Raw genomic sequence first — 21,712 nt, forward strand, 5'->3', positions numbered from 1 at the left:
TGATGGAATTCCAGTTGAGCTATTTCTAATCCTGAAAGATGATGCTGTGAAAGTGCTGCACTCAATATGCCAGCAAATTTGGAAAACTCAGCAGTGGCCATAGGACTGGAAAAGGTCAGTTTTCATTCCAATCCCAAAGAAAGGCAATACCAAAGAATGCTCAAACTACCACACAATTGCACTCATCTCACATGCTAGTGAAGTAATGCTCAAAATTCTCCAAGCCGGGCTTCAGCAATACATGAACCATGAACTTCCAGATGTTCAAGCTGGTTTTAGAAAAGGCAGAGGAACCAGAGATCAAATTGCCAACATCCGCTGGATCATTGAAAAAGTGAGAGAGTTCCAGAAAAACATCTATTTCTGCTTTATTGACTATGCCAAAGCCCTTGACTGTGTGGATCACAATAAACTGTGGAAAATTCTGAGAGAGATGGGAATACCAGACCACCTGACCTGCCTCTTGAGAAATCTGTATGCAGGTCAGGAAGCAACAGTTAGAACTGGACATGGAACAACAGACTGGTTTCAAATAGGAAAAGGTGTACGTCAAGGCTGTATATTGTCACCCTGCTTATTTAACTTATATGCAGAGTACATCATGAGAAAGGCTGGACTGGAAGAAACACAAGCTGGAATCAAGATTGACAGGAGAAATATCAATAACCTCGGATATGCAGATGACATCACCCTTATGGCAGAAAGTGAAGAGGAACTAAAAAGCCTCTTGATGCAAGTGAAAGAGGAGAGTGAAAAAGCTGGCCTAAACCTCAACATTCAGAAAACGAAGATCATGGCATCCGGTCCCATCACTTCATGGGAAATAGATGGGGAAACAGTGTCAGACTTTATTTTGGGGGGCTCCAAAATCACTGCAGATGGTCACTGCAGCCATGAAGTTAAAAGACGCTTACTCCTTGCAAGAAAAGTTATGACCAACCTAGATAGCATATTCAAAAGCAGAGACATTACTTTGCCGACTAAGGTCCATCTAGTCAAGGCTATGGTTTTTCCTGTGATCATGTATGGATGTGAGAGTTGGACTGTGAAGAAGGCTGAGCACCGAAGGATTGATGCTTTTGAACTGTGGTGTTGGAGAAGACTCTTGAGAGTCCCTTGGACTGCAAGGAGATCCTTTCTTTGGAAGGAATGATCCTAAAGCTGAAACTCCAATACTTTGGCCACCTCATGCGAAGAGTTGACTCATTGGAAAAGACTTTGATGCTGGGAGGGATTGGGGGTAGGATAAGAAGGGGACGACCGAGGATGAGATGGCTGGATGGCATCACTGACTCGATGGACGTGAGTCTGAGTGAACTCCAGGAGTTGGTAATGGACAGGGAGGCCTGGCAGGCTGCAATTCATGGGGTCTCAAAGCGTCGGACATGACTGAGCGACTGAACTGAACTGAAATATAGGCTGTAGGTTTTGGCTTTTATTCAGAGGCAGTTGGAGAGTCATTGGAAGATTCTGAGCAGTGGGCTGTTAATCAGATTTAAGTCTTAATAGGTTTATTCTGTGCATACCAGGACCCAGAGATCCCACAGAGACTGAGGCCAGATTGTATTTGAGTGTCTCCTGTGGAGGTACGGGTCAGCAGTAGACTGCCGCAGGGGCTCTGGGTGCAGTAGACCTGGGTATGGCATAAGCCCTCTTGGAGGAGGTCACCATTAACCCCACCATAGAAGCGTCAGAACTTACACAGGACTGGGGAAACAGACTCTTGGAGGGCACAAACAGAACCTTGTGTGCACCAGGACCCAGGAGAAAGGAGCAGTGACCCCACAGGACACTGACCCAGACTTTCCCGTGAGTGGCCAGGAGTCTCTGGCAGAGGCGTGGGTGGGTGGTGGCCTGCTGCAGTGCTGGGGACACTGAGTGTAGCAGTGCACGCATGGGACCTTTTGAAAGAGATTGCCATCATCTTCACTACCTCCACCATAGTTTGGCCCCGGGTAAATAACAGGGAAGGAACACAGCCCCACCCATCAGCAGAAAATTAGATTAAAGATTTACTGAGCATGGCCCCGCCCATCAGAACAAGACCCAGGTTCCCCCAAGTCAGTCTGTCCCATCAGGAAGCTTCCATAAGCTCTTATCCTTCTCCATCAGAGGACAGACAGACTGAAAAGCACAGTCACAGAAAACTAACTAATCTGATCACATGGACCACAGCCTTATCTAACTCATTGAAATTATGAGCCATGCTAGACGGGTCATGGTGGAGAGGTCTCACAAAATGTGGTCCACTGGAGAAGGGAATGGCAAACCACTTTAGTATTCTTGCCTTGAGAATCCCATTAACAGTTTGAAAAGGCAAAAAGATAGTATACTGAAAGATGAACTCCCCCAGTTGGTAGGTGCCCAATATGCTACTGGAAATCAGTGGAGAAATAACTCCAGAAAGAATGAAGAGACAGAGCCAAGGCAAAAGCAATACCCAGTTCTGGATGTGATTGGTGATGGAAGTAAAGTCTGATGCTGTAAAGAGCAGTATTGAGTGAATATTAGGTCTATGAATCAAGGCAAATTGGAAGTGGTCAAACAGAAGATGGCAAGAGTGAACATCTACATTTTAGGAATCAGCAAACTAAATGGACTGGAATGGGTGAATTTAACTCAGATGACCATTATATCTACTGCTGTGGGCAAGAATCCCTTAGAAGAAATAGAGTAGCCATCACAGTCAACAAAAGAGTCCAAACTGCAGTACTTGGATGCAATCTCAAAAACAACAGAATGATCTCTGTTCATTTCCAAGGCAAATCATTCAGTATCACAATAATCCAAGTCTGTGCCCCAGCCAGTAATGCTGAACAAGCTTAAGTTGAATGGTTCAATGAAGACCTACAAGATCTTTTAGAACTAACACCCAAAAAAAGATGTCCTTTGCATTATAAGGGACTGGATGCAAAAGTAGGAAGTCAAGAAACACCTGGAGTAACAGGCAAATTCGGCCTTGGAGTACAGAATGAAGCAGGGCAAAGGCTAATAGAGTTTTGCCAAGAGAACACACTGGTCATAGCAAACACCCTCTTCCAACAACACAAGAGAAGACTCTGCATATGGACATCACCAGATGGTCAATACTGAAATCAGATTAATTATATTCTTTGCAGCCAAAGATGGAGAAGCTCTATATAGTCAACAAAAACAAGACAAGGAGCTGACTGTGGCTCAGATCATGAACTCCAACTCTTTGCGACCCCGTGGACTGTAGCCAACCAGGCTCCTCTGTCCATAGGATTCTCCAGGCAAGAATACTGGAGTGGGTTGCCATTTCCTTCTCCAGGGAAATTGGACTTAAATTGAAGAAAGTAGGGAAAACCACTAGATCATTCAGGTATGACTTAAATCAAATCCCTTACGATTATACAGTGAAAGTGACAAATAGATTTAAGGGATTAGATCTAATAGAGTGCCTGAAAAACTATGCACAGAGGTTTGTGACATTGTACAGAAGTCAGGGATGAAGATCATCCCCAAGAAAATGAAATGCAAAAAGGCAAAATGGCTGTCTGAGGAGGCCTTACAAATAGCTGTGAGAAGAAGAGAAGTGAAAAGCAAAGGAGAAAAGGAAAGATACAAGCATCTGAATGCAGAGTTCCAAAGAATAGCAAGGAGAGATAAGAAAGCCTTCCTCAGCAATCAGTGCAAAGAAATAGGAAAACAATAGAATGGGAAAGACTAGAGATCTCTTCAAGAAAATTAGAGATACCAAGGAAACATTTCATGCAAAGATGGGCACAATAAAGGTCAGAAATGGTATGGATCTAGCAGAAGCAGAAGATACTAAGAAGAGATGACAAGAATACACAGAACTATACAAAAAAGATTTTCACAACCCAGATAATCACGATGGTGTTATCACTCACCTAGAGCCAGACGTCCTGGAATGTGAAGTCATGTGGGCCTTCTGAAGCATCACTACGAACAAAGCTAGTGGAGGTGATGAAATTCCAGTTGAGCTATTTCAAATCCTGAAAGATGATGCTGTGAAAGTGCTGCACTCAATGTGCCAACAAATCTGGAAAACAACAGTGTCCACAGGACTGGAAAAGGTCAGTTTTCATTCTAATCCCAAAGAAAGGCAATGCCAAAGAATGCTCAAACTACCTCACAATTGTACTCATCTCACATGTTAGCAAAGTAATGCTCAAAATTCTCCAAGCCAGGCTTCAACAGTCCATGAACTGTGAAATTCCAGATGTTCAAGCTGGATTTTGAAAAGGCAGAGGAACCAGAAATCAAATTGCCAGCATCCGTTGGATCATCGAAAAAGCAAGAACGTTCCAGAAAAACATCTACTCCTGCTTTATTGACTATGCCAAAGTCTTTAACTGTGTAAATCACAATAAACTGTGGGAAATTCTTAAAGAGATAGGACTACCAGACCACCTGACCTGCCTCCTGAAAAATCTGTATGCAGATCAAGAAGCAGCAGTTAGAACTGAAACATTGAACAACAGACTGGTTCCAAATCAGGAAAGGAGTATATCAAGGCTTTATATTGTCACCCTGCTTATTTAACTTATATGCAGAGAACATCATGCAAAATGCTGGCTGGATGAAGCACAAGCTGGAATCAAGGTTGGCTGGAGAAATAGCAGTAACCTCAGATATGCAGAGGACCCCACTCTTATGACAGAAAGCAAAGAAGAACTACAGAGCCTCTTGATGAAAGTGAAAGAGGAGAGTGAAAAAACTGGCTTAAAACTTAACATTCAGAAAACTAAGATCATGGCATCTGGTCCTGTCAATTCACGGCAAATAGATGGGGAAACAATGGAAACAGTGACAGACTTTATTTTGGGGGGCTCCAAAATCACTGCAGATGGTGACTGCAGCCATGAAATTAAAAGGCACTTGCTGCTTGGAAAAAGTTATGACCAACCTGGACAGCATATTGAAAAGCAGAGACATTACTTTGCTAACGAAGGTCTGTCTAATGAAAGCTGTGGTTTTTCCAGTAGTCATGTATGGATATGAGACTTGGACTATACAGAAAGCTAAGTGCCAAAGAATGGATGCTTTTGAACTGTGGTGTTGAAGAAGACTATTGAAAGTCCTTGGACAGGAAGGAGATCGAACCAGTCATCCTAAAGGAAATCAGTCCTGAATTTTCATTGGAACCCACTCCAGTACTCTTGCCTGAAAAATCCCATGGACAGAGGAGCCTGGTAGGCTGCGGTCCATGGGGTCGCGAAGAGTCAGACACGACTAAGCGACTTCCCTTTCACTTTTCACTTTCATGCATTGGAGAAGGAAATGGCAACCCACTCCAGTGTTCTTGCCTGGAGAATCCCAGGGGCGGAGGAGCCTGGTGGGCTGCCGTCTATGGGGTCACACAGAGTCGGACATGACTGAAGTGACTTAGCAGATTCATTGGAAGGACTGATGGTGAGGCTGAAACTCCAATACTTTGGGCATGTGATGCGAAGAACTGACTCATTTGAAAAGACCCTGATGCTGGGGAAGATCGAAGGTGGGAAGAGAAGGGGATGACAGAGAATGAGATGGTTGAATGGCATCACCGACTCGATGGACATGAGTCTGAGTGAACTCCGGGAGCTGGTAATGGACAGGGAGGCCTGGCATGCTGCAGTCCATGGGGTCACAAAGAGTTGGACATGACTGAGCCACTGAACTGAGCTGAGTTTTCTTCTGGCTGCTGTGCTAAGGACAGTGAGGGGGCAGGACTGAAACCTAGCTTTTTTTTGTTTTGTTTTGTTTTTCCACATATGTTTTGAAGGAATTGCTTTCAAATTGGATATTGGAACTCAGAGAAATGAGTCAAAAATACATTGAGGATTTTTATCCTGAGTAATGGGGAAGATATGGAAGACACTGAATAGAGCAGGATTTAGGGAAAAGATCATGCGTAAGTTCCTTGAGCTTGTTTGATATGAGATGTGTATGAGGCAGGCAAATGCACCAGATGTTTGTGATGTCTGACACTTGTTATAGCTTCCTCAGTTGCATGATAAATGGGCAATTTTTTAAAGAAAAAATTATTGACCTAGGTGAACTAGCTGTTCTATCGAATGCTTAACCAAAAATATATTAACAGGTACTTGGTGCTTTGGAGAAGGGCATGGCAACCCACTCCAGTATTCTTGCCTGGAGAATGCCACAGACAGAGGGAGGAGTCTGGCGGGCTGCATTCCATGGGGTTGCAAAGAGGCAGACACGACTGAGCAACTAAACACTGTCACGCTTTCACCTGGTGCTTACTGGCACTGATTAGCATACCAGCGCCTGTGGCTATATATGTGAATATCCCTTATTACTACTATGATATCTGTCTCTTGAGTAAATTCATAAATAATTTTCATGTTTGAACCTAAAATTAGAGAATGTTCTTTTTCATGTGCTTTGTCTTTTGTGTATATTATCCATAGGAGATAGACTGATATCTTTAAGTACTTTCAGCATGAAAGTAGTTCTAGAAAAATATTGGAATAACATAATATGGATACAGTTTTACATTGCACTTTTTTATAATTTTAGTAGAATTTTAAGCTCATGTATTTCCTGCTTCAGTTCAGTTCAGTCGCTTAGTCACGTCTGACTCTTTGAGACCCCATGGACTGTAGCACGCCAGGCCTCCCTGTTCATTACCAACTCCTGGAGTTTACTCAAACTCATGTCCGTTGAGTCGGTGATGCCATCCAAGTATCTCATCCTCTGTCGTCCCCTTCTCTTCCCATCTTCAGTGTCTCTCAGCATCAGGGTCTTTTCAAATAAGTCAGTTCTTCTCATCAGGTGGCCAAAGTATTGGAGCTTCAGCTTCAGCATCAGTCCTTCCAATGATCATTAGGACTGATCTCCTTTAGGATGGACTGGTTGGATCTCCTTGCAGTCCACGGGACTCTCAAGGACTCTCTCCAGCACTGCCGTTCAAAAGCAGCATTTCTTCGGCCCTCAGCTTTCTTTATAATCCAACTCTCATCCATACATGACTACTAGAAAAACCGTAGCCTTGACTAGACCTTGACTAGACAGACCATTTCCTGCTCATGGAGTGACTAAAATTTGGAAAGTTACTTTATTCAACAAATGAATTTCAGAAAGGGGTTTGAAAGATGAGAGCATTTGGGCTGGTGAATCTCTAGGGAAAAGTCGGTTGTAAGTATTAAGATAATATGGCATGAAGTTGCAAAGAGAGGATGACTTATAATAGTAAGTTTTCCATTTATTCTGTTCTCCAAGGGATATTATCAGAAAAGCAATGCATCTGCTCAGTACATTTTTGAAAAGGACTTAATTTTAATTGGTTGCAATAAATGTTTTAAGTTTTTCTCTCTGGTTATTTATTAAAACAGATCCAAAATAAAATGTAGTATTTTTAATTTTTAAAACAGTTTTAATTGGAGGATAATTGCTTTACACGGTTGCCTTGGTTTCTGCTGTGCCACAAGTGTGTGTATACACGCGTGTGTGTGCATGCTCTGCCTCTTGATCCTTTTTCCCGCTGCACCCCTGCCCCGCTCCTCCAGGTGGTCACAGAGCACTGAGCTGAGCCCCCTGCGCTCTATAGCTGCTTCCCGCTAGCCGTCTGTTTCCGGCATGGTAGTGTGTATATGTCAGTGCTACTCGCAATGTCTTCAAATTGGAATAGGTTTTGAATTTAAATGTGTTGAATGTTGGGGAAGGAAAAGCCTTAAATGTCGGTGATTGTATTCAACCTTGTATTGGTAATAAATGTATTGCTTCTTTCCCATATTGTTTATTTGCTATAATCATGTTGAGATGGAGACACTTAGGGCTGGAAAGAACCTTATGGGATCCTCTTACAGGCTCAGGTGTGTGTGTGTGTGTGCTCAGTCGCCGTCACATCTGACTCTTTGTGACTCCAAGGACAGTCACCCACCAGGCTCCTCTGTCCATGGGGTTTTCCAGGCAAGAATGCTGGAGTGGGTTGCCATTTCCTCCTCCAGAGGACCTTCCTGACCCAGGGATCAAACCCAGGCCTCCTTTATTTCCTGCATTGGCTGGCGGAAGCCCAATAGGTTCATGTAACCCAGTACTAATCAAGCATTTTTCTGTGATCTATAGTTATTTTTTTAAGTATATAAAAAAATATATTTTTAAGTATATAAAAAAGTGGTTACCTTTAAATGTGAAACACACTTCAGTATATTTTATTCTTATTTTAAATACGGCCTTGATCTGAACTTTTGAAAACAAAAAGAGGGGGTGGGTCTTTATCTGGTCTATTCTTTGGCATGATGCAGAATCCTTCGAGTGTAATATCCCTAGTTTATCATAAATAGCATAGCTCTTGTTTAATCTTAAATGTAGCTTAGTATGGTAATACTTTAAGAGATTTAATGTGTTGGTGTCTTGCTGATTAAATATGGAGCCCCCTGAGCAGCCTGGTGGGCAGTTACCAGCAATAGGGCTTCTCTTTTTGACCCAGATGATAGCAGGCTGAGAGGTAGATCAGTACTGGGCTCTGCAATGGGAATTATAGCGATGCTCTTCAGGTGCTTAGAACAGAGGAACCGCACATGGCCAACTTTTGCCTTCTTCACCAGACATTCTTACCCATTTAATACATAGTAGATAGGTGCGTACATTCTGTACAAATCCATCAGAAATACAGTATTAACTCAAGCCTCTGTTAACACCTTATAATTGAAGTGCAATATAAAAGTGCACTATCTTGAGATTTCTTTACTATGCAAGTGATCTGATGACAATAACTTCTTTTCTTTTCAATATTCCTATTATTTGAAGAGATACATGAATGATCTCATTAGCTTTGCATAAGTATTAGAAGGTGGAATAGCAGAAAAATAAGGCAAGAAGAAAGTGAAGAAAGTTGGAATCACTTATTTAGACACATAAACCAATAATATTGATGCAGAATTGAAAGAGGGAAGATTTTTTTAAATACAAGAAACATGAATTGATGATTGACTATTCCAAGAAGTGACTATGTACAATCAGATAATCTCAAGTTATTCTTCAAAGAAAACAAAGAATATTTCCAGATATTACTCAGTGTCTGTAACTTCTTCTCACATATATAATTTATTTTAAAAATGAGCATGAACCGATATTAAAAGAACTATCCATTTGTCTATTTCATTAAACATCTCTGAAATTCTGTTCTTTCATGCAAAAGAGTTGTTCTCTCTGGTCTTTTGATGTCATGTGATCAGTGTAGCTGGTGACCATATAGTCTATAGTTATTGGTCATTTCTCCTCACTTTGACCATCTTCCCAGAGTGTAATTCTTTGACCAGCCAGAAGCTCCTTTGCGTAATGTGAACTTGTAACTTGATCTGAACTCTTAGAAGACACTGTGATTTCCTCTAGTCAGCCCTGAATATTACTAACCTGATCCTATAGATATTGAAGCTAATCTAAACTAGACTTTAGATTAGCTTCGAGAAATCCGATGGGAATTTGAGAATAAGGATGCAGATCGTGGTCAACAGGGTTGATATGCTCTGACTCTCAAGGATGGATCTTGTGTTCCAATGGGTTTTTGTGTGTACAAACAGAATAGTTTTAAAATTAACATGGATGGCATTCCCCATTGAATTTTCATGTAATAATTATATCTGCTTTTCTCAGTAAGTCCTTAATTGTAGTTCCTTTGTCTCAAGTACTAGTGATGAATTGCTTTTAAATACAATATAATGTTAATTGTTGTTGTTTAGTCCCTACGACATGTCTGACTCTTTTGCAACCCTGTAGACTATAGCCTGCAAGGCTCCTCTGTCCATGGGATTTCCCAGGCAAGAATACTGGGGTGGGTTGCCATTTCCTTCTCCAGGGGATCTTCCTGACCAAGGGATCAAACCCACATCTTCTGCATTGACAGGCAGATTCTTTACCACTGAACCGCCAACGAATCCCTAAATGTTAATTAATGCTAAGTTTACAAAGATTTTCTTGTCACTTCAGAAAAAAATTTGAAATTTTATTAAAATAAATTTTGAGAGACTTCCCCTGGCAGTCCAGTGGTTAAGACTCTGTGCTGCTAATGTAGCAGGTACTAGTTTGATCCTTAAGATCCTGCACGTTATTACACAGGCAGCCAAAAAAAAATTTTTTTTAATTTCTGGTTTTAAAGTTATTTTACTTTTGAGTACTGAATAGTGGCTTATTTTGCTTTTATTAATGAGGCATATTGCTCAGAATATTGTCTAAATACATAACTCAAGCAACCTTAGAAATTTATGTGTCCAGTATCTAAAATGAGAATAAACTGTAGTTTGCATCTGATCAGTTTGTTTGCCTTTGACAGCTAAATCAAATCTCCAAATGTTTTATACCCAAACTTTTAAAGTTTCTTGTTAAGACAAGTGGAAAAAAATCAGTTTATGAATGGTATATGACTATTGACTTTGACAATAATAACAAAAGAAATATGTATATCTTTATCTGCTTTTCTTTTCTACTTTAAAATAAAATAAACTATATATACAAGGATTCATATTTCAAAGAAATAGAATGTGTATTTTTCAAATCCATACATCCTAAATTAATATTTTTATCCTGGGGCGATTTTTAAAATTATGCTGTTTCCACATGTGCTGGGGAAACTGGATGCAGGGTAACTGGATCACTCATACATTGTTGGTGGGAATGTAAAGGGGTCCAGCAACTCTGGGAAACGGTTTGGTAGTTTCTTCAGAAATCAAATATGCAACTGTCATATAAGCCAACAATTAAAATTATAATCCTGGGCATTTATCCTATAGAACTGAAGACTTAGGGTCACACAAAACATACACACAAATTTTCACAACAGTTATTTACAAAAAACCAAAAACTTAAGAAGAAAAAAAAAAGCCCAGATGTCCTTCTATGGTTGACTAACCATGGCACAGCCATATAATGAGCAGTAAAAAGGGATGAGCTGTGGATGGACAGAGCAACCAGAAAGTGAAAGTGGCTCAGTCGTGCCCGACCCTTCCTGACCCCATGGACTACACAGTCCATGGAGTTCTCCAGGCCAGAATACTGGAGTGGGTAGCCTTTCCCTTCTCCAGGGGATCTTTGCAACCCAGGGATCGAACCCAGGTCTCCCGCATTGCGGGTGCATTCTTTACCAGCTGAGCCACAAGGGAAGCCCAAGAATACTGCAGTGGGTAGCCTATCCCTTCTCCAGTGGATCTTCCGGAAACAGGAATCGAACCAGGGGACAACCACCAGAGAATCATGCTAAATGAAAATGACAGTCCCAGAAAGTTACATACGTTATTTCACTTTGTTTCATTCCTGAAATGATTAAGCAGTACAAATGGGAAAGAGATTAGTGATTGGCTGGGCTTAGGAGGGCCTGAAGAGAGCAACAGGAATGATCCTTAAAGAAGTTGTTTCTGTATCCTGACTGGATCCATGTCCACATCCTGGGTGTGATATTGTGCTATAGTTTTGCAAAACGTTACCTTTGGTACACAGGAACGAAAGCTAACATTTATATAGCAAATTGTCTAAAAGTAAAATTTAATTATAAAATTTAAAAATGGTGTTTTATTAAATGTATTACTCGTGTTATAAGAAAGACTAGGAAAAACAAAGCATTTATGCAGATGTGCCTTCAGTGTTCTAGAAATGTTGCTTTTATTTTGCGTTTGGTTTTCGGTGCTTCTTTGTTTTGTATTTGTGAAGTTGGCTGTCTAGAAATGACAAGCTTTGCCACAAGAGCCAAGAGTAATGGTTGAGCTAAAATTTCCTTCTGGAGTAGTGCCATTTGACTGTTAGAATAAACAGAGACTAATAAATATGTTTTAAAATTAACAAATGAGCTACATATTGGCATCCCTGTTTTTGATAGGGGCTTCCCTGATAGTTCAGTTGATTAAGAATCCTCCTGCAATCCAGGAGACCTGGGTTTTATCCCTGGGTTGGGAAGATCCCCTGGAGAATGGAAAGGCTACTCACTCCAGTATTCTGGCCTGGAGAATTCCATGGACTGTACAGTCGCACAGAGTCGCAGAGTCGGACATGACTGAGCTACTTTAACTTCAAACTTTCACTTTTTTGAGAAGGTTTGGTGCCTTGCATGGCCGAACTTAGCTAATGCTTGCTCTAGTCATGAAATAGATGTAATTAACTGCCAGTGAGACTGTAAAAAGTATCTGACTAACAAGCTGTCATTTTTGCACCCCAGTATGTGAGACAAATCTACACCCTCAATCCTCGCAACAGAGAAAACTAAAAATGCAGAACTCCCCTCGTTTATAACCAGGACTGTTGCTCAGAACTGACAGTGACTATGAGGATGCAATGCAGTCTGTTCGGTATGAATGACTCTTTTAGTATTATGATAACATTGGCTGTATTGCCCTACTATGCTTAGTTTTAATTTAATCTTGAATGATTTATAATATCATTCAAGAGAGAGAGGAAAAGTAATAGGCTTTGGGTCTGCTAAATTTGGAAACATTTTAGCCTCAGAAGCACCTTTTCCACCTTTATAGATCTCCTACTTAATGCCTTAGAATTTAAATGTTTCTCCTGGATAACTATTACACTTGTTTTTACCTCTGAGCAAACTTCGCAAAGGGTTCTCCAGGTGGCTCGGTGGGAAAGAATCCGCCTGCCAGTGCAGGAGATGCAGGTTCAATCCCTGGGTCAGGAGGATGCCCTGGAGAAGGGAATGGCAACCCACTCCAGTGTTCTTGCCGGGACTAAATGCACACACACGCTCTCTCTGTCAAGGAAAGAAAGACTGCTGAAAGAATGAGTATAACCTTTTCTCTCAAATGCCTTTCTCACTAACTTCTTTCAAGTGTCTTTCTAAAGGCATCTTAGGGCTGAGTGTAATTAGGTTAGCTGTGTGCACCCGTCCGTGCCGCCTGTGGCGATAGCATAGCGCGCTCCTAGCAAGAACCTGGGGCAGCCTGCCTCCTCGTGCGGCAGCTGCGGCGCTCTCCCGGCTGGCTCTGCAGTCAGTCTGGGTTGCCAGCTGTGGTGAACAGAACATCCCATAATTCCTCTGGTGTGAAAAGGAATTGGGTTATTTATGTAAGCTTTTATAAAAGTAAATACGATTTTCAACCCGTGAGAAACTATTAAAGAGGAAAAAAGGATAAAAGAATGGATACTTTTGACTGACAGAGAAGGCTTGAGAGAAAGAGAAATGTCTGACTGTGCAAAACACCATCTCCAGGCTCTCAAACATATCGTCAATAACAAGAGACTAATAGTTGAAGAGCTAGAAGTTTTAAAAGGAACAAAGCCTTCCTCCAAGCAATTGTACACACATGGCACATCCATGTGAAGACTGTATGACATAGTTTGGTTAATGAAAATAATTTCATTTATTCATTTTTAATTCTTTATTTTTAAAAGGCAGTAGAAGGAAGGGAGGAAAATCATAAGGAAGAAATGAAGGAAGGAATAAAGAAAATGTGTATTTATCCCATGTAAAGATAATGCTAGTTTTTTTTTCTACTATATCAATAACAAATCATTCACAATTAATCTCACCTGGTCAAATGGCTGGTTAGAAATAGTAGAGATTCTTTTAGAGTTGTGTGATGCAAAACGATTGAACTTTATCACATGGTTTATTTTTAACCATTATCATGTGCTTCCTGACAAAATGCTTTGGTGAAACTGGTTTTGACCCCATATAATGTAAGTTTGATGATCAGGCTTGAGCAACTCTTGACTTGTTCAAAAAGTTATTCACTTCCAAATGATAATTATATCCAGGTATTAATAAGGTGGTGGTAATCTGAAATTTTGTTCCAGATATAACCAGAAATTAGTATTGCTTCTCCACTTGTACCTGAAATTTCTGCCTCTGTAGCCATACCGTTATTTGAATGTACACGTGGAACTCTGTTCAGTGTTATATGACCGCCTGAATGGGGGGGGTGGATTTGGGGGAGAATGGATACATGTATGTGTATGGCTGACTCCCTCTGCTGTTTACTTGAAACTCTCACAGTATTGTTAACTGGGCATACCCAAATAAAAATTTTGAAAGTTTTTAAAAATTAAATGTAAAAAGCCCCACATATTGTGTTACAGCTACTCAGTGAGGTATCTATGCAACTATGTCAAATAAGAAACTCAGTGAGTTATCACCCATGGTGTGGCTTTCCTCACTGTGCTGAATGACTATGAGTGGAAGACTCATCCTTGAGCCAAACTTTTGATTTTCTTTGGCAGAATAAATTTAAGCAAAGGTAGCAGGCACATTAAAAACAGATGACTGAGACATAAGCACTCAGCAGTCTTTATCTCCTTATCTTTGTCACTCCGAATTTATGGATGAAGCTTGTGATCTCTGATATTGCCAGTTAAAGTTACAAGAAAATTGCAAATTAGTCGTTTTGTTTCAGACATATATAGGTATACTGAGCTTTGATGATTTTGTTTTAGATACTTATAGGTATACTGAGCTTTGATGAAAATGTTTATCCAAAAAGAGGGAAGAATGCCTAGCATGTGGCATAGTAAATGCTCAAAACTGAGTTTAAGAAAGACCATCTACTATTTGCCAAGTCTGTGTGGGATGCAACGACTTTTTAAAATATGGTTCCTGTTTGGTAGTGTTGATGAGAAAGAAATTCTATGTACTAAAAAAGGACAGATATTCGAGTTTGTTAGTAAAAATAAAATAGGCTGCATCCTTAAATTCAAAGGTGACACTATGAGAAACCAGGTAAGAGGGGCGCTCCAGCGTGTTTACATTCCATGTGCTCTAGAGACAAACAGAGGAGCTGAGCTGAGCTGAAGTGGCCACACTCCCAGGTGCCTGTCATGTGGGCCCCCTTCTCATGTTTGTGATAATAGAAAAATCCACGTTTTACAAATGATAACCCACAATTATGGGGGAATAAATGCCTCTCTTTCTCTACTTTGGAGAAATTTCTGGAGAGGGATTCAGAATAGACTAACAGTGGGCCAAGGATGATATCTTCAGGGGATGGAATTGGATTGTAAAGAATGGCTTGGGAGTTTCATGAGTACTACAAACTCCCTTTGTGGCTTACTGTAGCTTGTGTGACAATGTGTCCTACTGAAACCACATTTTCCATATGGCGGTCATCACTGCACCAGGATTATACTCAGGACAAATCACAATATTAATAGATGTCCTGATCCTTTTGTGGTGACTTTTGAAAAGCACTGTGTCCTGAGTTGGTTGCTTTTCCTGGCCTCTGTTGCTCTCAGTAAAAGCCAAGCTACCCTAAGTGATTGTATAAATAGGAAGAATTTACCATCTATGGGGGTGAGTTGGGGGAGTCGGGGGCTTATTTGAAATAAACAGAAGGAAGAACAGTGCGGGAGTTTTACCTGTGTGGTTATCTTCCAGTAAACAAGGAGCACATTTAAATTCAAAAGAGAGAAACTTTGGTTTCTCTCTGAATGTTTAGCTCTCTGAAAAATTTAAAGTATTAATTTGAAGAATTAGTAGATTATCTTATTAAAACTTCTAGCTGTACTTTGTTTTAAAACTTTAAACTTTTCCTTTTGTATTAGAGTATAGGCGATTAACAGTGTTGTGGTAGTTTCAGGTGAACAGCAAAGGGACTTAGCCATACATGTACATGTATCCATTCTCCCCCATCTAGCTTTACAGTTTTGACTGATGACTTGTTAAATGGATTTTGGTGACTTGACTTTAGAAGTAGCATAATTTAAAAAAAAACTGTTTTGACAGGTTTGCTGGGGAGTGCTATATAGAAATTCCCCAGAAAAAAAGGGTGAGCAGAGGCAAAGAGACCACTCACTAGTCTTCTGAAGACCTGAACTAGGATGATAGGAAAGGGAATGGCAAGGTAGAGGCTCTCAGAGGTCGAATGGCCTAAAGCCTGTTAACATATGGAGATATAGCAATTATTAACATTTAGTTTTTACATGGCAATATGCAAATTGCCTTACCTTTATTTAATATTCTCAACCTTTCTGTAAAGTATAGGTATTGTTATCTTTGCAAGTTGATTAATTTGCTTAAGATCACACAGTTAATAATGATCAGAATCAGAACTTAAACCTAGGATCTGTGTGAACGCAAGCCCTGCTAATAAAGGATTCTGACTCATGAGAGGCTAAAATAGTGTTGCTCACATTTTAATTTAGGAGACAGATGCCTATTCAATGCCTGGCTTAAAGTTGATTGTTGGCATACATATAACACAAACTGTCTTCTCTTTTTCCTGTTTTCTTCTGTTTTAGTGCGACTTCATGACAGCATATCAGAAGAGGGCTTCCATTACTTGGTGTTTGATTTGTAAGTACAGCATACTTTGTGGGTTTTTTTTTTTTTTTTTTTGCTATTTATGAAGATTTTGAGTTAAAGATCGTTTTTTCTCCAAGTAGGAGTCCAAATTAATGACCTGATAATATTTTCAAATGTAATTCTTTTGAAAAAAGGTGAATACTCAGCATCGTTTATTTAAAATTTAAGCTAATCTTCCTAAGGGAAATAGTTATGAGTGTTTGCTTTGGGATTGTTCATTGTGATCTCATAAGTAGTTCTCAGTTTACAATGTACAATATAAACCAAGTATACAATGGTGCACCTCAGTGTACATAAACATAATTTTCCATTGAATTTTTAAAAGTATTTGTAACTATCTTACATAAAAAGAACACTCAAGAACCCTTGAGATGTGTTACTTCAGGGGTTCAACAACATCATCAAACTCCCATCTTTTACCCCAGCTCACTGTCTTTGTTCTCAGACTGGCATGGTTCAACTTCCTACATGCAGACATGGTAATTTATCCTGGAAGATATTGTACCGTATTTTTTTTTTTTAGAATGAACAATTCATCTAGTAAACCTTCCATTTTTCACCTCATGGGCCAGAACTAGGTTACATGCCTGCCCCTCACCAGTCACTGGCAAGAAGAATGGAAACACCAAAATTTACTTACACTAAGAATTAGAGACCAAGGTTCTATCAATAAGAATAAAGGGAAGACCATGCTCTTGGGGAGCAGTCCATAGCATCCCACCTGGCTGAATGGGATGTAGTGAGACAGGCCATGCACAATACTTCTCGGGGTTAAATGAGAATACACTTTCTGAAAATCAGATTGATACTCAAATCAAAAATGTCTGTATTGTATAACTTAGTAATTTTGGTTCTTGGAACAATGTCCATGGAAACTGTTACTCTGAATTCAGATAAAGCTTGAAAGATGTTTATGCATTGTTCTTTATGGGAGGCTGGGAGGAGGGGAAAGAAAACCAACTTAAGGATCCAATAATGGAGAATCAATTTTCTTAATTATAGTGCATTCATATGATGGACTACTCTCTAGCATTTATTGTGATATTTGGGGAATAGATAAGAAAAAAATATTATTTCATCTAAAATATGTCTAATGACAGGTTAATACCAGGTTTGGTTAATTCAGTCCTCCAATGATGTCTTTAGGAAACCAAGTTCATTCCATCTTTCAGTCTGTTCCTTGTAGTTTGTGGGTTTATCCTCACTCTCAGATACCTCTTACGTTCTCACATTTGGTGCCTTATTTCAGCTATCATGGTGACTTGCAAAGGCAGGGGGAAAGGAATATTAATCCCATTCATATATTTTTATTTATAGGGAAAACCTTTCCCAGCAGTCCCTCAGAAGATATCTGATAGTGCATTATTGTTTAGAGTTGCTTCTGATGCACATGTCTGAACCAAGTAGTAGTAAAGGGGATAGAATAACAGCAATTGGCATTGACCAACTATAAGTTCAGTCCATAGCAGGAAGGGAAGTCTTGCTTGCTGGGGATAGGAAACCAGACATGTCTGCTGTTACTATGAAATGTGTTGCAATTATTCTTCAGTGTTTAAAGTTTAAGAGGAAAGTTATCAACAATTCTCATCAAAATGCTTTTCCAGTAAGTGAGATTAATAAACTAGTTAAACACAGTCCAGTAAGTAGCCTCAAGCTTTAGAGACAATTGGAAAACAATAGTTAAAAGTATAGATGTTCAGTGAGTAAAAAGAGATTATAACAGATATGAATAAATAATCTTCTATTTAATTATGGTGGTATTCTAGGGAGAAGAAAAGTAAGTAGCTTTAGAAAAATATACATTCAAAACATAGTTAAGAAAAGTATGATCTTAAAGACATCAATGAAATACTTATGGGAAAAACTGGAAGTTACTCTGCCAATCGGTTCCAAGATAAAATAGCTACTCAAATTCCTAAAGATGGAATGTTCTCTGTGCTCGTCCTTTTGATGATGGTTTTGGCAGTGTGGTACTTGTGCACACTCCCTGTGGAATGTCAGCTATTCAGAATCTAATGGGAAGGTCTATTTTTAGAGGTGTGTTGAGGCTTCTTCTATTGGAAGACTTTTCTAAAAAGCAGAACAGAAAGGGCCATGAGTTCTTAGTTTCTTCTTGCTAACATTAATTTACATTTTTTATTCAAGTATTTGTCCATAGTTTCCAACTACCAAGTATTAATAGTTCAGTTTTGCAAATAGACTCAGGAATCAGTGGGAAAGGGCTTCATGAAAGTGACTGTATCTTCACAGGAAAAACTTAACTGCTTGATTTTTTTAGAATCATATTCCTCCAGGTCTGCCCCTGGCATGGTTTTTAGGCATACCTCAGCAACTCCGGGAGGCAAGAGATGTGGGTTTATCTGAAATCTAAGGGAAGGTAAGACAGTGGAGTAATGGAGCTAGAACTCTAGTCCTCAGGGAGGGGCCTACAGGCAGAGCCATTGGCCTTAGGAAATACAGCAGATCCAGTCCATTTCTAGGACTGATGGCTAATAAGGCTTTGACAAGGGCAGTCATTTGAATATGACTTACGTATTTCAGGAACTGCATGTCAAAAAAGATCTGTATGGTGTGTTTGGTGGGTGAATATACACAATGAAGTATAGAAACATCACACTCTTAAGTAAATACCGTAAGAGAATAATTACGTTAAGGCTTACTGGAAAGCCTGCTGACTCAGAATGGAAAGATTTAAGTTTCAGGCTCAGAGCTACCTGGGGCTAAACATTTTACATTCTTTTCTCTAAGCTTCATTTTTCTCAAATAGAATGAGGCCATGGGACCAGATGAAAAACTTGTTAGACATTTCTTAAGTTCTTTTCTAGTCTATGAAGCCAGAATGCTTTTTGCATCCATTTGAGATTTCTGGTAGAATTAATGGAACTCCTGATGCCATTTTTAAATATTAGAAAATTTCTTACGAGTCTTAACTATTGGAGAAAAAAGGTATCATTGCGTCTTTAAAAAGAACAATTTTTTCCGCTAGCCAACACACATCTTGGTATATGAAGTACTTTTTTCCCTCTGTTTTAAAGCGTTTGTGTTTTTGTCCCCAGCTAAGAAATTCTATTTATTAAGTATGTGATAGATGCCTGCTAAGAGCAAGATACTTTGTCTAATGCTTTGGAGAGGAAGAAAGCAGTGTTTTTGAGCATTTTAAAATAAATGCCCCATTTAGATAAATTCAAAAAGAAATACTCTGAGAGAATCTGCTGTGCCTCCTCCTCCTGCCCTATTTTATCATATATGTATTCGTTCTGAAGTCCTGGTCAAGTTGCATGTTTTGTGGTTGTTAAGAAAACATGTATATTTTCCATTTTTACAAATTTCAAATTACAATGCTAAAATTTTTCAAAATACACTCCTTACAGTGGGGAGCTGAATGAACACTTGGTATGTAGTCACTCTGCACCAGGCACTGCAGATAAGCTGATTGAAGGGAAGGTGAATGACCACTGTTTGCCTTCAAAAAAACATAACTAAATATTCTAGCATTTTATCACATACTAGAATATTTTGGTTATATAACCAACAGGTCAGCAGAATTTACAACACACACACAAATGTAACAAGTTTCATAGTGTCTGTTAAAACATCTGGTATGTGCTCCTAGTCACTTGGTCATTTTTATGGTAATTTGGTAAAATTCTATTATGCTGATAATACTCTCCAGTATTTCACAAGGCGTATATTTTCCATTGATTATCACTTCTTTTGGAAGGTGGAGGGCTAGTTTAATTTTTTTTTTATGAATACCTTTTGTTTTTATTCACAGAAAATTTTATCTGCCTTAAAACCTACTAAGCATAATATTCCCTTTAATTTACATCTCTAGAACACTGTAGATAACAAACAATAGTAGCAAAATAATTTCACACTCAGATCAAAATGTGAAAGCAAACTGTGGAAGACTGTTTTCTGTTGTAAAACAGTACTTGAGAACAAGTCTCTAGGTTAAAGTCCTGTCAAGAGAAAGAAAATAAATCAATAATTATAGCATAGGATGCCTTGTGCCATGATATTGTGCTGCGTACACAGACTGAAGAAAAGAGTGAAAGTGTTGAACCCTGGTCTACTAGCATCCAGGTAGATGATAGTAAGTCCCTGAAATATGTAAGGTGTTGGTAGGAATAAAGTAAAAAGATACTGTGGGCCCTCCATATCCTAAGGTTCGACATCCACAAATTTAACCAATCTTAGATCAAAAAAAGCGAAACTTGAATTTATTGCAGCTGGCAACTACAAGCATTTGCATGTTATTAGGTGTTATAAGCAATCAAGAGATGGTTTAAAGTATAATGGAGGGTATGTGTATAGTGTGGCACTTCCCAGGTGGCGCTGTTGGTACAGAATCCGCCTGCCAGTGCAGGAGACAGAAGAGACATGGGTGCACAGGAGACACAGATTCAGGCTCTGGGTCAGGAAGAGCCCCTGGAGTAGGAAGTGGCACCCCGCTCCAGTGCTCTTGCCTGGAAAGTCCCATGGGTAGAGGAGCCTGGCAGGCCACAGTCCGTGGGCCGCAAAGAGTCAGATGCGACTGAGCACAGGCACCGAGCATAAGATCATTCTGTATCGTTTTATGAGGGGCTTCCCTGGTGGCTCAGACGGTGAAGAAGCGGCCTGCAATTCAGGAGACCTGGGTTTGATCCCTGTGTTGGGAAGATCTCCTGGAGAAGGGCATGGCGACCCACTCCAGTATTCTTGTCTGGGAAATTTCCATGGACAGAGGAGCCTGGCAGGCTACAGTCCATCGGGTTGCAGAGTTGGACATGACTGAACAGCTAACACAAGGAAAAGTAAGATACCATTTTATATGAGACTTACACATCCTCAGATTTTAGTATCTGCTGGGGATTCCCACAGATCTTGAGGGATGACTGTAAAATCTGTCTGAAAATATTTTTTAGAACAAAGTTGAGTCTGTGGAATTTTGCTTTTAGTTGGCAGTTTATATGCAAGAAACAGTCAACTTAAAATGGACGGTATTTTAATGACAAAGAAACTCTGGATGCTGTAAGTTATTGCATTTCTTATTTGTTTTCAAAAACAGAATTGTGTTTAAGTCAAAACATATTGGCTATTATTAAAATGAAATTTAATGTCCATTCCAGCAGAAAGCTATAATTCTAGAACTGTAGAAGTTCAGTGATGGGAAAATACAGGTTTCACAAGGTTATACTAAATAATTTCAGTCTTCTGTTTCTTGGAGAATTAATAAAATGGTAATGATTTTGTTCCAAGCATATCCTGCTTTATCGTGCTTCACAGAAAGTGCATTTTTTACAAATTGAAGATTTATGTAGCCCTGCATCCAGGAAGTTCAGCAGTCCCATTTTTTTCAAACATTTGTTTACTTTATATATCTGTGCCACATTTTGATAATTCTCACAATATTTCAAAACCTTCCACCAGCAAAAGAATTATGTTTTGATGAAGGCTCAGGTTAGCATTTTTAAACAATAAAGTATTTTTTAATTAAGGTATGCA

At 39.5% G+C, this 21,712-nt stretch overlaps 1 protein-coding gene across 16 annotated transcripts in view; it reads left to right on the plus strand.

The window, feature by feature from the left end:
* Nucleotides 1-21,712, plus strand: part of CAMK2D (calcium/calmodulin dependent protein kinase II delta) — a 317,386-nt gene that overhangs the window by 145,912 nt on the left and 149,762 nt on the right. For all 16 annotated transcript variants that reach the window (XM_018049187.1, XM_018049192.1, XM_018049193.1 and 13 more), the window contains one exon: nt 16,162-16,216. In XM_018049187.1, the coding sequence (XP_017904676.1) occupies nt 16,162-16,216 (55 nt within the window). The remainder of the gene's footprint in view (nt 1-16,161; nt 16,217-21,712) is intronic.

The sequence above is a fragment of the Capra hircus genome, chromosome 6 (genome assembly GCF_001704415.2).
Source record: "Capra hircus breed San Clemente chromosome 6, ASM170441v1, whole genome shotgun sequence".
NCBI lineage: Eukaryota > Metazoa > Chordata > Mammalia > Artiodactyla > Bovidae > Capra > Capra hircus.